General features: G+C 40.4%; 1 protein-coding gene and 1 long non-coding RNA gene across 2 annotated transcripts in view; one reads left to right on the forward strand and one right to left on the reverse strand.

The window, feature by feature from the left end:
* Positions 1-3,192, reverse strand: part of LOC125935702 (uncharacterized) — a 43,916-nt gene extending 40,724 nt beyond the window's left edge. The window contains exons 1-2 of the long non-coding RNA XR_007461768.1: positions 2,990-3,192; positions 24-71 (exon numbers count right to left, since the gene is read on the reverse strand). This is a non-coding gene — a long non-coding RNA (uncharacterized LOC125935702). The remainder of the gene's footprint in view (positions 1-23; positions 72-2,989) is intronic.
* A 104-nt stretch (positions 3,193-3,296) lies between these two features.
* Positions 3,297-13,242, forward strand: part of SLC30A5 (solute carrier family 30 member 5) — a 37,159-nt gene continuing 27,213 nt past the window's right edge. The window contains exons 1-2 of the mRNA XM_049649559.1: positions 3,297-3,603; positions 12,920-13,042. Of these exons, the coding sequence (XP_049505516.1) occupies positions 3,521-3,603; positions 12,920-13,042 (206 nt within the window). The 5' untranslated portion in view covers positions 3,297-3,520. The remainder of the gene's footprint in view (positions 3,604-12,919; positions 13,043-13,242) is intronic.

Consider the following 13,242-nt stretch of genomic DNA (forward strand, 5'->3'; position numbering starts at 1 on the left):
ATAAAAACTAAATAAGAGATTACCTGGTTCTTAGAAGAGCCACTCCAAAAATTTAGTTCCCTTTCTTGCTCCTTCCAGATGATGGGAAGTGAAAGTGAAAGAAAATGTTTCAGCTCCATATTTGTCACTGTGTGCAAATGAGTCAAATGTAGATTAAAAAATAAAAGCTGGGAGGGAGAAGTCTCAGCCCTCCCAGGCTAGCATGAGTTGGCTGTGCCAAAAAGGAGATGACCTACATGATCATGAGATGGGTTACACACAAGAAGACTGAGAAAATAAGGCAATATATTGAGGATAATGGGAGCCATGTTTCTCATTCTCAGGGAAGAGAGGTAGAAATACAAGGGGAAAGTCTAGAATGAAACATCTACAGTTGGATTGTAATTGGAGGTATCAGTGTGAATTCCTGACTGATTCAAGTTTGTAATGGAGGCCCTTAAGAGTAATGGAAAGAGCGCCTGGGTGGCTCAGTTGGTTAAGCGTCTGACTGCAGCTCAGATCATGATCTCACAGTTCATGAATTCAAGCCCTGCATCAGGCTCTCTGCTGTCTGCACATAGCCTGCTTTGGACCCTCTGTCCCCTCTCTCTCTGCCCCCCCTGTGCTCTCTCTCTCTCCTCTCTCAAAAACAAACAGACATTAAAAAATTTTTTTTTAAGAGTAACAGAAAGCCACTGAAAGACTGCAGGGTGAAATGCAGTGGGGTAGGCAGTTCATTATAAGATTTGCATTAGGAAAATATTACCATACTATGACAAAATGTGGAAAACAGATTGGATAACGTAAAAGACTGAACTTGCAAAATGAGTAAGGGGTTACTGTGGTGTCTGGGTGGCTCAGTTGGTTAAGCTTTGGCCTTCAGCTCAGGTGAGCTTGAGTCCCACGTCGTCAGGCTCTGCACTGACAGTTCAGAGCCTGGAGCCTGCCTTGGATTCGGATTTCTGTGTCTCCCTCTCTCTCTGCCCCTCTCTCGCTCGCTCTCTCAAAAATAAATATTTTTTTTACTTAAAAAAAATTGGAATGGGTTACTAATGTGGCTGAAACAAAAGTTAATGGTAGCCTAGACTTGATGGTGGTAATAGAAATGGAAAAATTTAGATTGATTCAAGAAATATTGAGAAGGTAAAAAAATGACATAAATTGGTGATGGATTCAATATAGATCACAAGGAAGGGGAGGTGTTCAAGATGATAGCTAAGTTGTTGGTTTGCTAAGCTAAATAAATGATGCCATTCAATGAGGTAGAAAACATTAGAAGAGAATCAGGTTTATGGGAAAGATCACATACTGGCTTTGAAACATAAAGAACTTGAGCTTCCTTTGAGACAACCATTGTGGAGTTCACAAAATCAACAAAAAGGAATGTTTCAAGAAAAGAGTTCATCTATGTCGACAGCTTTAGAGGGGTGAGGTAATATATGGCTCAAAAATATCCATGAGAGAGCTATTTCAGGGTACTGATGGATGGAGAAGCCAGGTTGAAATGGATTGAGAAGTGACCAAAGGGAAATAGCATAGAGGCACTTGTCCTTCCACTACAACTTCCACAGTTGTAGGAAATGTCCTTAAATCGGCCTAAAAGTGCCATAATTCTAACCAAATCAGAAATATCAAGTGAATTCAAGCTCACATGTGTCATGTTACCTTGTTTTCTGGGCTCCAAAAGAATGGAACTTGCTCTAGAAAAACAATAGTTACTTGTTAACACTACCACTCTAATTGGAAAATAAAAATTCTACAAAAATTGCTACAGAAAAGTCACTTGGAGTCACTTTAGCTTTTTTTTTAATGAATTTCTTTTTTTTTTTTTAGTGTTTATTAGTTATTTTTGAGAGAGAGAGAGAAAGAGAGAGAGAGAGCGAGAGAGCACCTATCTGCAGGAGGGGCAGAGAAAGAGGGAGACAAAGGATCTGATTTGGGCTCTATGCTGACAGCAGAAGCCCAATGCAGGGCTCAACTCAAGAACCATGAGATCATGACCTAAACCAAAGTCAGATGCTTAACCAACTGGACCACCCAGGCACCCCTGGAGTCACTTTAGCTTTTAAAGTCATGCATTCCACGGAGCGGCTAAGTGGTTCAGTAGGTTAACTGTCCAACCTCAGCTCAGGTGATGATCTTGCGGTTCTTGAGTTCAAGGCCCACATGGGGCTCTGTGCTGACAGCTCCGATCCTGGAGCCTGCTTCAGATTCTATATCTCCCTCTCTCTGTCCCTCTCCCGCTGGCACTGTGTGTGCAATCTCTCTCAAAAACAAACATTGAAAAAAAATTTTTTTAAGTCATGCATTCTTGTGTGTTTTATACATGGGATGTGTCATCCCACAGTGCTTTCCTCCCATATCTAAAATCTTATCCAAGTTTCAGGTCAAGTTCTGTCTATCAGTGAGTCTTTTCTAGGTATAATCATATCACACCTTATTTGGGAAACCTTAGCATTTGTGCCTTTAACCTTTACTGTGGTGAACCAGGCCTTGCTCGCAAACTGCTAAGTATTTCCACAATAGATTATGAAGCCAGAGCAGGCACAGACAGTGATTTCTCAATCTTTTATAGGTTTTTAAGACTCTTTATCTATATTCAAATTAAGTACAGTATTGTAAACCGCTCCAAACTCCATTCCATCTCCCAACCCAGTCCACAAATTTCCCTATGAGTAATAATAACAGTTAACATTCACTGATTACTGTGTACCTTTCAAAATGTTCTAGACATTTTCACATAACATATAATCTTCCCAACAACCCTATGACATACATATTTCTATCCCTATTTTACAAATAAGAAAATTGAGGTACAGAAAGGCCAAGTGACCAATTATTAAGTGGCAGAGTTACAATTGAAACTGGCAGACCTCACGTTCCTAAATTTTTAGCAACAGAAAAAAAAAAAAAAAAAAAACCTAATAAGGCCTGGTCCTCTCTACCCAAGATTTACTGATGTACCAGGATTAAGTCTAGCATAGTCTAGCAGCCAAATTTTAAAAGATACTGTATTGTATTTGATCACACATTGTCCATTTTCTATGCCTTCTTCCGCGGTGCTACAAGAATCGGCTGTATTCCTGACGGCACAGAGGTGGCGCTGCAGGGACAGGTAAGCGCGACGGCAGCGTCAATACGAAGAGCTGATCCCGAGAAACGATCCGATCCCGTCACCCGTGTAGGCGGTGCCTAAGGAAGGGCGAGAGAAAGCGAGTGTTCTGTCATGCGCAGGCGCAGGGCTGGGCACTCCCCCGGGAGTGAGGGCTGCTGGGCCCGATGACGTGGCCTGGCAACGTCCGCTCCGGTGCGCCTCGGGGGAGCCCGGCGCCGCCGGAACTGCCCGCGGCCTAGTCCCGACGCGCGTGTGCTAGTGAGCAGGAGCCGGGGACGGCGGCAGCGGTGGCGGCCTGGCCTGTGGGGACCCGAGGGGGCCGCTATCATGGGGGAGTGACGCGCCTGCGCCCGCTGTTCCGCGGCAGCGGCGAGACATGAGGAAACCCCGCGGCGGGGGCAGCGGCGGCGGCTCCTGAGCCCCGGGATGGAGGAGAAATACGGCGGGGACGTGCTAGCCAGCCCCAGCGGCGGCGGTGGCCTCGGGCCGGTGGACGTGCCCAGCGCTCGGTAGGTGTGACCCACCCAGCTCGCGCCTCCGGAGCGGCTCTCCCACTCGCGGACCCGGACGGCAGCTGCCCCCCGGGCGCGCGGGCACCGGCGTCCCTCCTGTCCCATTGACAGCCCGGTGCGCCCTCAGCTCAGCTCGCGCGCGCCGGGAGCCGTCCGTCCTCTCCCTCTGCCTCGGGTGCCTGTGACTTTCATTGGCTCCCCCGTTGCCCGCTGCAGAATGAACGCTCTAAAACCCAGGGCCGTTCTGCTGGAGTTTTTGGTCTGTTCAAGGCAGACCATTAACCTTCGCTCTGCCCGCCGGCCCGTGCACGGGAGACGTTTCTCTGGTCCGTGACAAACATTTCTGTTGGCTCTTTCTCCCTGCAACAGTAGTTTAGTGACTACTTAACCTTTCTGGCGTCTCCCTGCGTAAGTTAGGGGAAGGTGTCACCATCTTCAGGCGAAGAAACCAAAGTGCAAACGGATGAACTTCGATATTCAGGTTAACCCCGTACATCAAAAATGCAGCCTGGCATCTAGTTTTCTTTATCTTTCTGATTTTATTTTTTTTATTATTAAATGAGAAATGTGTGCTCATGGTAAATACAAAAAAAAAAAAACCCACCTCAAACACTACAAAAATTTCTAGAATGAAAAGCGGAAATACCACTTTACCAGCCCACCCCCACCCCCCATGTTCCCACTAACCTCCACAGGTAAGTACAGTAACCACTTGCGAGTGTCTCCTTCTTGATTTGTCTTAAGTTCTGAAGTAGTGTCAAAGATGCATAGAATTCAGCCCAACGGTTTTGTTGGAATTGGTATTTAGTGTCTTCATTTTTAATGAGGTTCTGTTTTTTCTTTACTCCTTTTGAGATTTAAAGATTGTTTTGATAAATCCTTTGAAACTGTAGAAATAGCGTTGCTAACACACCTTTTTTTACTGAAAAGAAAAGAACACATAAAATGCTGGAACAGAACTTTAATCAATTGCATTTTTGTAGTATAAGTTTAATTTTCTAATCTCTTGTAAATAACAGCATCGCATATTTTTGACCGAACCATGACAGGGAAATGCAATAGGCGATTCTGGTCTGGATTTTCGTAGTAGAGGGAAAAAATTGCTGTAAAGAACAGTAATAGGTCTGTTGACAAAATTAGACCATGGGTGATGAAGTAGCATAAAAATGTTAAATTTTCTGAAGTTGAAAACTTTCCTGATTTTATAAGAAAATGTCCATGTTCTTAGGAAATCCAAATTTAGGGGTAAAAAATGTGTTGTAAGTAACTTATTCTTAAGTGGTTGAGGAAAAAAACGCCTGTATTTAAAGAGAGAGAGAGAGAATGCAAATGGGACAATTAACAATGAGGGAATCCAGGTAAAGGGTATATGATTCTTGCCACTTTTCTGTAAACTAGAAATTATTTTTATTAAATAGTTTCAAGCTATTATTTATTCAGGAGATTACTATCTTAAGTCGATGTAGTAAACAGTCTTTTGCTTAGCAGAACTGCTCTTGTAGTTCATTAGAAAAATTCAACTCAGGAGTGATTGCATTTTTAATAGATTCCCAGTTGCAAGAATTTTCCTTTGTCTAGACTGATAATCCAATACTAGTTATAATCTGCAGCAGAAACTAGTTCACAAATCCTTTACTTGTGGGTATTTTTATGCCCAAATTCACAATTTAAAACAATTGTTTAAAATCTTTCTTTTCGGCTTCTGTAAGTACTCTTTGCAGGAAACAGGGTGATGGTCAACATTGTTGGACACCTGTGTCCGATGTGCTTTGAGTATAGCATCTAATTTAATCCTTAATACAGTGCTACAGACTACATAATAGTATCCTTGTTTCACAGATCAAGAAACTGATATAATAGAAAAAAGTTTATTGTCGGAAGTTAACAGAAAGAATAACTGAACTAGGAATCAGTTATCCTAAACCCCATGCCTTACATGTACTGATTTTGTTTTTTGTTTACTGGAGAACCATGAGCTGCTGCACTGGGCAAAGCCCAAGAAGCACATTTAGACCCAAACCCAAATTTCAGTAATTCCAGGTTTAGAGAACCAGAGATTTTTGTAATCCTATATATAAAAGACCAGTGATATGTTTGATGGAACTAGTTAATGGCCAATCATGATTTATAACTTGAGTAGGTCAAGTATGTCTCCCAGAGTTGCCCAGAAAGTAGCTCAAAGACCACTGCCCCTGTTGAAGAGCCTCTCTCTCCTCACCCCCACATCTTTCCTTAGTAAATAAAGCTGTTTCAGTGTTTCCCTGCACAATATGAACTACAGTACCTACTTATTAGTATAAGGTTATTTTGCCTTAGCTGGTGTTTCATCTGTAGGCTTACAGGAAAACTTCGTTGAGACTTTAAAAATCAGAGTCCAGGGCAGCTGGGTGGCTTAGTCGACTGGTTGAGCATCCAAGTCTTGATTTCTGTTCAGGTCACGATCTTACAGTTCATGGGTTCAAGCCCCACATCGCACTCTGTGCTGATAGTGCAGAGCCTGCTCTCTCTCCTCTCTCTGCTCCTCCCCCGTGCTTGCACATGTGTTCTCTCTTTCTCTATCTCAAAGAAATGCTCTCAAAATAAAATCAGAGAGTCCAACTTTTAACTAAATGTTAAAATAATTTTCCTAGTTTAATAATAGTACCAAAAATCTTCAACATGTTACACAGAAAGTCACATAGCAATATCAAAATATGTGTACAATTGTAAATATGTCAATATATAATATATGCATGTGTCTATGTAGAAGTGCAAAGGAAAAGGCTTGGAAGGATGACCAGTTGGTCACCTATGAGGAGGAAGTTAGGAACCATTTTACCTAAAATTTTAATAACAAGCAGCTTCTCAGGAATTACTTTATAGTCTCTGTAGTTTAAAAATTAAAAAGGGAATAAAGAAAATTAGTGTCATCATAATAGAGGGGCACCTGGGTAGCTCAGTTGGTTAAGCATCTGACTCTTGATTTTGTCTCAGGTCTTTATCTGTCTCTCTGTTGTGAGATCAAGCCCTGTGCTTGAACCTGCTTAAGGTTCTCTCCTTCCCGCCCCCCCTTCTGCCTCTCCCCCCCTCAAAAAAATTAATTTTTTTAAAAAAGATTGTAATATGGGGCACCTGGGTGACTCAGTCGGTTACGAGTACAACTTAGGCTCAGGTCATGATCTAGCAGTCTGTGAGTTCTGCCCCTCTTCTGGTAGCACGCTCTCTCTCAAAAATACATAAACATTAAAAAATATAAAATAAAAAAGTAAAAAATCATAATAGTAGTAAGTTATCAGGAACTATTTTACTTAAATTAATGTTCCTTCTGACTAAATCTTGTGTTTGAAGTACCAAACTTATTTATTTTAAAGTTTTATTAATACTTTAAACAAAAGTAACTTAGAGGCTTCTGGGTGGCTCAGTCGGTTGAGCTTTGGCTCACGTCATGATCTCATGGTTTATGAGTTTATGAGTTTGAACCTACCCAGGTGCCCCTCTATTATGATGACACTAATTTTCTTTATTCCTTTTTTAATTTTTAAACTACAGAGATTATAAAAGTAATTCCTGCATTAGGGTCCTCTTTCCTCCTCTGTCTCTGCCCTTCCCCCACTCACACTTTCTCTCTCTCTCTCTCTCTCTAAAAAATAAAAACATTTAGAAAAATAATAAAAATAACTTAGAGGGGCACCTGGGTGGCTCAGTCGGTTGGGCAGCCGACTTCGGCTCAGGTCATGATCTCGCGGTCCGTGAGTTTGAGCCCCGCGTCGGGCTCTGTGCTGACAGCTCAGAGCCTGGAGCCTGTTTCAGATTCTGTGTCTCCCTCTCTCTGACCCTCCCCCGTTCATGCTCTGTCTCTCTCTGTCTCAAAAATAAATAAACGTTAGAAAAAAAAAAAATTTTTTTTTAAAAACTTGGAAATAATTTCTCCTATTGCCCCATCTTGGCAGAACAATTTTATTAAAGATAACTTACCTTTTCCTTAATAACTTCTGGTCATTATGATCTAGTTAATTGAGCTTAAATACATTTATTCGAAGGCTTAATCCTAGTATTAGTATTTTCCAAATGCTGCTGTCTGCTTTGAAATACCCTTTCCGTTTTCTTCCATTATAATTCCTACTTAGTCTTTAATATACAGTTACACATCTCAAACTCTGAAGACAGACCTTTGCTTGCAAAGTTAGGGTTAGTTGCTTCTACATCTATTTTAAAAGTCCCATTACTTATTTGGGTCACATAAATACTTGTGTGCTTGCCTCACTTTCTTAGGCCTCAGACTCCTTGAGAGCATTGTCTCTATTAAGAGTCACAGCACCTAGAAATATATTTAGTTGTAAGTAACCAAACTAAGAGCTTTAAACAAAGAGGGATATATTCTTCTCACATAAAAGAAACCAGAGATTGCAGGTATTTGTTCAGAACCTCAGTGATACCACCTAGAACCCAGATTCTTTGCCTCTGCTTTCTGCCATCCTAAGTGTATCAGCTTTCATATTCAGGCTTGTTAGAAGATGGATAACACTTTTTAGATAATGTTAACATTCTGATAACATTTTTTAGATAAAGCTCCTCCCTTGAAGGCAGAAAGAAGACAGAAGCATTTCCAGCTGGATCTTGCCCTTTTATCAGGAAGAGGGAAGGCTATACTTGAATCCACCCTGTCAGTCTTCCCTTAGATCTCATTGGCCACATATGGCATCTGGCATATAGTACGTGTGCAAACAAAATTTGAAGAAGGGCTAACTAGCCCCATGGAGAATGTACAAGTCTCTTTGCTGACATTGAGAATTCCCACACTGGTGATTTTTAATGTATGTCTGTCTGGTTTTCCTGGTCTTTGTTTTTCCTCTCCCTATCTTGACATTGTTGTTCTTTGTGTCCTTGCTTCTATCCTACTGCCTTATTATTACACCTAATTAAGAGTTTAAGGAGTAAAGCCCTTGAGATTTCTAGTGTCCCTTTCTACTTGATTTCATTCTTTTCTTTCATTCTGAGTCCATGCCTGGGTTGCTGATAGTTCAGATTGCCACAAGCTTGGACTACCACTTAAGGTACTCTATTTTTGCACTCTATGTTACTGTATGAGATGGTACTGTAACGCATAAGTGTAGTTGTAGAGTTCACATTCTTTCATTTGGTGAACATTTGCTGACCACCTATAATGACGGTCCCTGTGTTATGAACTAATAAACAGTGGATTTCTAGCCCAACTTTTATTTTCATTGGTTAATTTTGAATTGCTACCCTAACCAGAATATTTACTTAGTATTCATATAGTTAATATGTTCACTGTACTAAAGTCTATATGACTTTTTTTCTCCAGCTTAAATGGGCCAAAATATAAATTAATCCTAGGTTTTAATGTGCATTTTGTCTTTCATATTTAAAGATGATTTTGGGGCTCCTGGGTGGCTCAGTTGGTTAAGCGTCTGACTTGGGTTCAGGTCATGATCTTGCAGTCCGTGAGGCGTCCAAGCCCCACATCACCCTCTTCACTAACTTTGCAAAAGCTGCTTGGGATTTTTGGTCTTCCTCTCTCTCTCTCTCTGCCCCTTCCCTGCTCGAATGCTCACTCTCTCTCAAAATAAATAAATAAGGGGCCCCTGGGTGGCTCAGTCGGTTAAGCGTCCAACTTCAGCTCAGGTCATGATCTCACAGTTTGTGAGTTCAAGCCCCATGTCACGCTCTGTGCTGACAGCTCAGAGCCTGGCGCCTGCTTGGATTCTGTCTCCCTCTCTGTCTGCCCCTCCCCCACTCAAACTCTGTCTTTCTCTCTCTAAAAAATAATTTAAAAAAATTTTTTTAATAAAGGTGACTTTACTATTCATGTAGGCCACTACAAATGTATAATTTAAAGATGATTTTACTGTTTGTGTGAGCCATATAAATGTGTAATAATTACAATGTGTAATAAATTATTATGAATGTGTAATGTGTAATTGAGATGGGAACCCTCAAAGCCTTTGGATGAACTTTGATTTTGTGTGTGACTTATTAAAAAGAGCATACTTGGGCACCTGGCCAGCTCAGTCAGTAGAGCATGTGACTGTTGATCTCCGGATCGTGAGTTCAAGCCTCACGTTGGGCATGGAACCTACTTAAAAAAAAGGGGTACCTGGGTGGCTCAGTCAGTTAAGTAACAGACTGTTGATTTCGGCTCAGGTCATGATTTCATGGTTCATGGGATTGAGCCCCCTGTCGGTCTCTCAGCTGACATCATGAAGCCTGCTGGGAATTCTCTTTCTCCCTCTCTCTCTGCCCCTCCCTCACTTGTGCGCTCTCTCATTCAAAATAAATTTTTAAAAAATTAAATAAATAAAGCGAGCATACTTAAGGGACAGGGGCTTGACCCTAGCTAACTTTGTGGGCTTTAATTTCCCAATCTGTGACAGGAGAGGAATTGAACTAGAGAATTTCTAAGGTATTAGTGTTCAGTTTTTCTAGCACATGTACATTTACTTTCATACTTGTACAATTGCTAGACATTTGGTAGATTTCTTTTGTTTTACTGTGTGTTTTTAGCCAGTCTACAGACAGTCCAAAAACAAAATACACTTGGGGTGCCTGGGTGTCTCAGTCAGTTGAGCTTCCGAGTCTTGATTTCGGCTCAGGTCATGATCCCAAGGTCGTGGGGTCGAGCCCCACCTGGGGCTCCACACTCCGAGTGGAGCCTGAGTAAGATTTTCCCTCCCTTCCTGCCTCTCTCTCTCTCTCTCTCTCTCTCTCTCTTTCTCTTTCTCTTTCTCTTTCTCTTTCTCTCTTTCTCCTGTCCCTCTCCCCTGCTTGTGTGCATGTGCTCTCGCTCTCTCTCTCTCTCTCTCTCTCTCTCTCTCATAAATAAATAAATAAATCGCTTTATTTTAAAGGTGTAAGTTTGCATTTTTCACAAATGTGTAAACCTATGTAACTTCCAGCATGATCAAGCTATAGGACATTTTTTATTATCCCAGAAAATCTGATTTATCTTTTTTTTTTAATGTTTATTTTTGAGAGAGACAGAAACACAGCATGAGTGGGGGCGGATCAGAGAGAGGGGACACAGAATCTGAAGCAGGCTGCAGGCTGTGAGCTGTCAGCACAGAGTCTTATGTGGGGCTCAAACTCACAAACTGTGAGATCATGACCTGAGCAGAAGTCAGACGCTGAACCAACTAAGCTACCCATCGCCCCCTGATTGATCTTTTAAACAGAAATTTTAAGAAAGTTTATACTGATCAACAAATGGGTTAAATGGGAACTTCTTTAGAATGCTTTAGGATGTGACTTACATGATTCGACAGTAACATTTTTATTAGCTTTTGGGAGATTAATTTTCACATAGTTAAAATCCCCAGTTTGAACTATAAAAGGCCCCCCAGATTATGTTCATGATAAGAAAAACCACTTTGCTTCAAATCTTTTTTTCTTTTTTTAAATTTAGTATGATACTATCTGGACTAAAACAGAAAAGGAGCCATCTTGGCTGGTGAAGATGCTGAGATTCATTCTTTCAAGGACTAAAATTTATTTTAATAATTGCATCAAAATCTTCCTAAAGTCTATATTTTCATGCCTTCTTAATCAGATTACTGTTTGTTTAGTGTAGTTTAGCTCTTTCATGTTAATTCACTGCCATGGCACTTGATTATTCACATTCATCAAGTTTTATACTGTCCTATATACATTGATATCCCCATTGATGTCAGATTATTTTAACTCTGAGTGACTTAGGTTTCTTTTAAAATTCTGTTTGCTTTTTGAATTTTTTCTCCCATTGGTAGAGACTTCTCATCTCTGCCAGTGTGCTGGCCTTGGACTTCCCTTATACCTACTTTTTAATGTACTAACACCTGTTTGATGTAAACTTAAAAAGTGGTCTCCTGAGTATTACTGACACAAGATCTCCTATTAGGGTGAAGGAAAAAATATTAAATTTCTCAACTTTTTATTTCTTTTTTATTTCTAATTTGTGTATGTTTTATAATGTTCATTATTACAGTATTCACGGTTCAGTATTACACGGTTACAGTAGACACACAGATAATGGGTTTCATGCAAAGAATAATGGTTTTATTCTAAGAAAACTACTAGGCCAGAAAACTGAAGTAATTTCTTCCCTAATTTTAGTTTCTTTTTCAAGAGCTCCTTTTTTCTTCCTTTTTATGGCAGCCTAATTTTTTCATGCGTGCAATATTCTTTCTTATATCTCAGAGAATATTATTTATTATTCTTTGTTGTTTTCTGCTATTACCTGTAATATCTTTATCTGTTAAATTTGTTGTTTCTGTTTGGCCTTTCATACGCTTATCTTAAAGGATTGATTATCTGTGTTTGCTATTCATATTTGAGTGAGGGCTAAAAAGCTAATTAGAATGAATACCTGTGTGAGGCGTAACCCTAGTGGATCCCTAGAAGGGTTCTGCTGGGAGATTGCAGCCCAGCCGTTAGGATATTGGAGGTAGAAGAGGAAAGGGAGGTGGGGTGGTGTTAAGAAACTTCCTTTAATTTCCATGGTTTTATTCTAGCACTTCATGCCTCCTCTCTTTGCCTTTTGTCTAGACGTCTCCAGAAGCTAAGCCTCATCTGTCCTGTCATGATTGAGGAGAGGTAGTTGCCTGGCTCTGCTGGGTGAGAATGTGGGGATCTAACTACTTGGAAGACTTCTTGATGCTTCTCTTTTTAACTCCCCAGGCCTTTCTCAGGTGCTTCAGATTCCTGAGCCTTTACAAGACTCTGTAGGGCAGGTTGTTTGACTTTTCAACCATGACTTTCACTGCAGCCACATAGCAAAGCAGAGGAGGGGTAAATCTAAGGCATTTACCATTCCTCTGTTTCTTCCTACAGCGTGCTCTTCTGGTTTCATTGCAGGTAGACTTTGGTGTCTGTTCTTCAACAGACTATACACACACATACACACATATACATAGACACACGGTCTATACATTGAAAAGAATCTGGGGGCACCTGAGCAGCTCAGTTCGTTAAGAGACCATCTCTTGATTGCTGCACAGGTCAGGATCTCACGGTTCATGGGGTCGATCCCTGAGTCAGGCTCCACACTGAGAGCCCAGAGCCCGCTTGGAATTCTCTCCCTCTTTCTCTGCCCCTCCCTCCTCCCTCTATCAAAATAAATAAATAAACATTAAAAAGAACACAATCTGCAAGTATATATACCAAAATGTTAATAGTAGTTATGTAGATGGTGAGTTGTTTGGGCTTTTGTTTGATGTTTTTAATGAATATCTGAGGTTTTTCTAATGATCCCAATACTTGTATAATAAGAAAAGAACAGATGACAGAGTTCCTTGTGATTTTAATGATACTGAAACTTGTTTCTGCTTTTATTTTTCAGATTAACAAAATATATTGTGTTACTATGTTTGACTAAATTTTTGAAGGCTGTGGGACTTTTTGAATCATACGATCTCCTAAAAGCAGTTCACATTGTTCAGTTCATTTTTATATTAAAACTTGGGTGAGTGTGTGTGATTCCTTTTTCCTTATGTTTTATTTATTTGAAACTCCTGTTTTAACTGAGTATCTTTAAGAAATTTTAGATAGAATATATTGTGCTATTTATCCCTCCTCACTAATGTATGATAATTTAATAAAAAAATAGAATACCTAAGGTTAGAGGTACAAAGAGAATTTTTTAAATGATTATTGTACTGTAAT

Source organism: Panthera uncia, assembly GCF_023721935.1.
Source record: "Panthera uncia isolate 11264 chromosome A1 unlocalized genomic scaffold, Puncia_PCG_1.0 HiC_scaffold_17, whole genome shotgun sequence".
Lineage (NCBI taxonomy): Eukaryota > Metazoa > Chordata > Mammalia > Carnivora > Felidae > Panthera > Panthera uncia.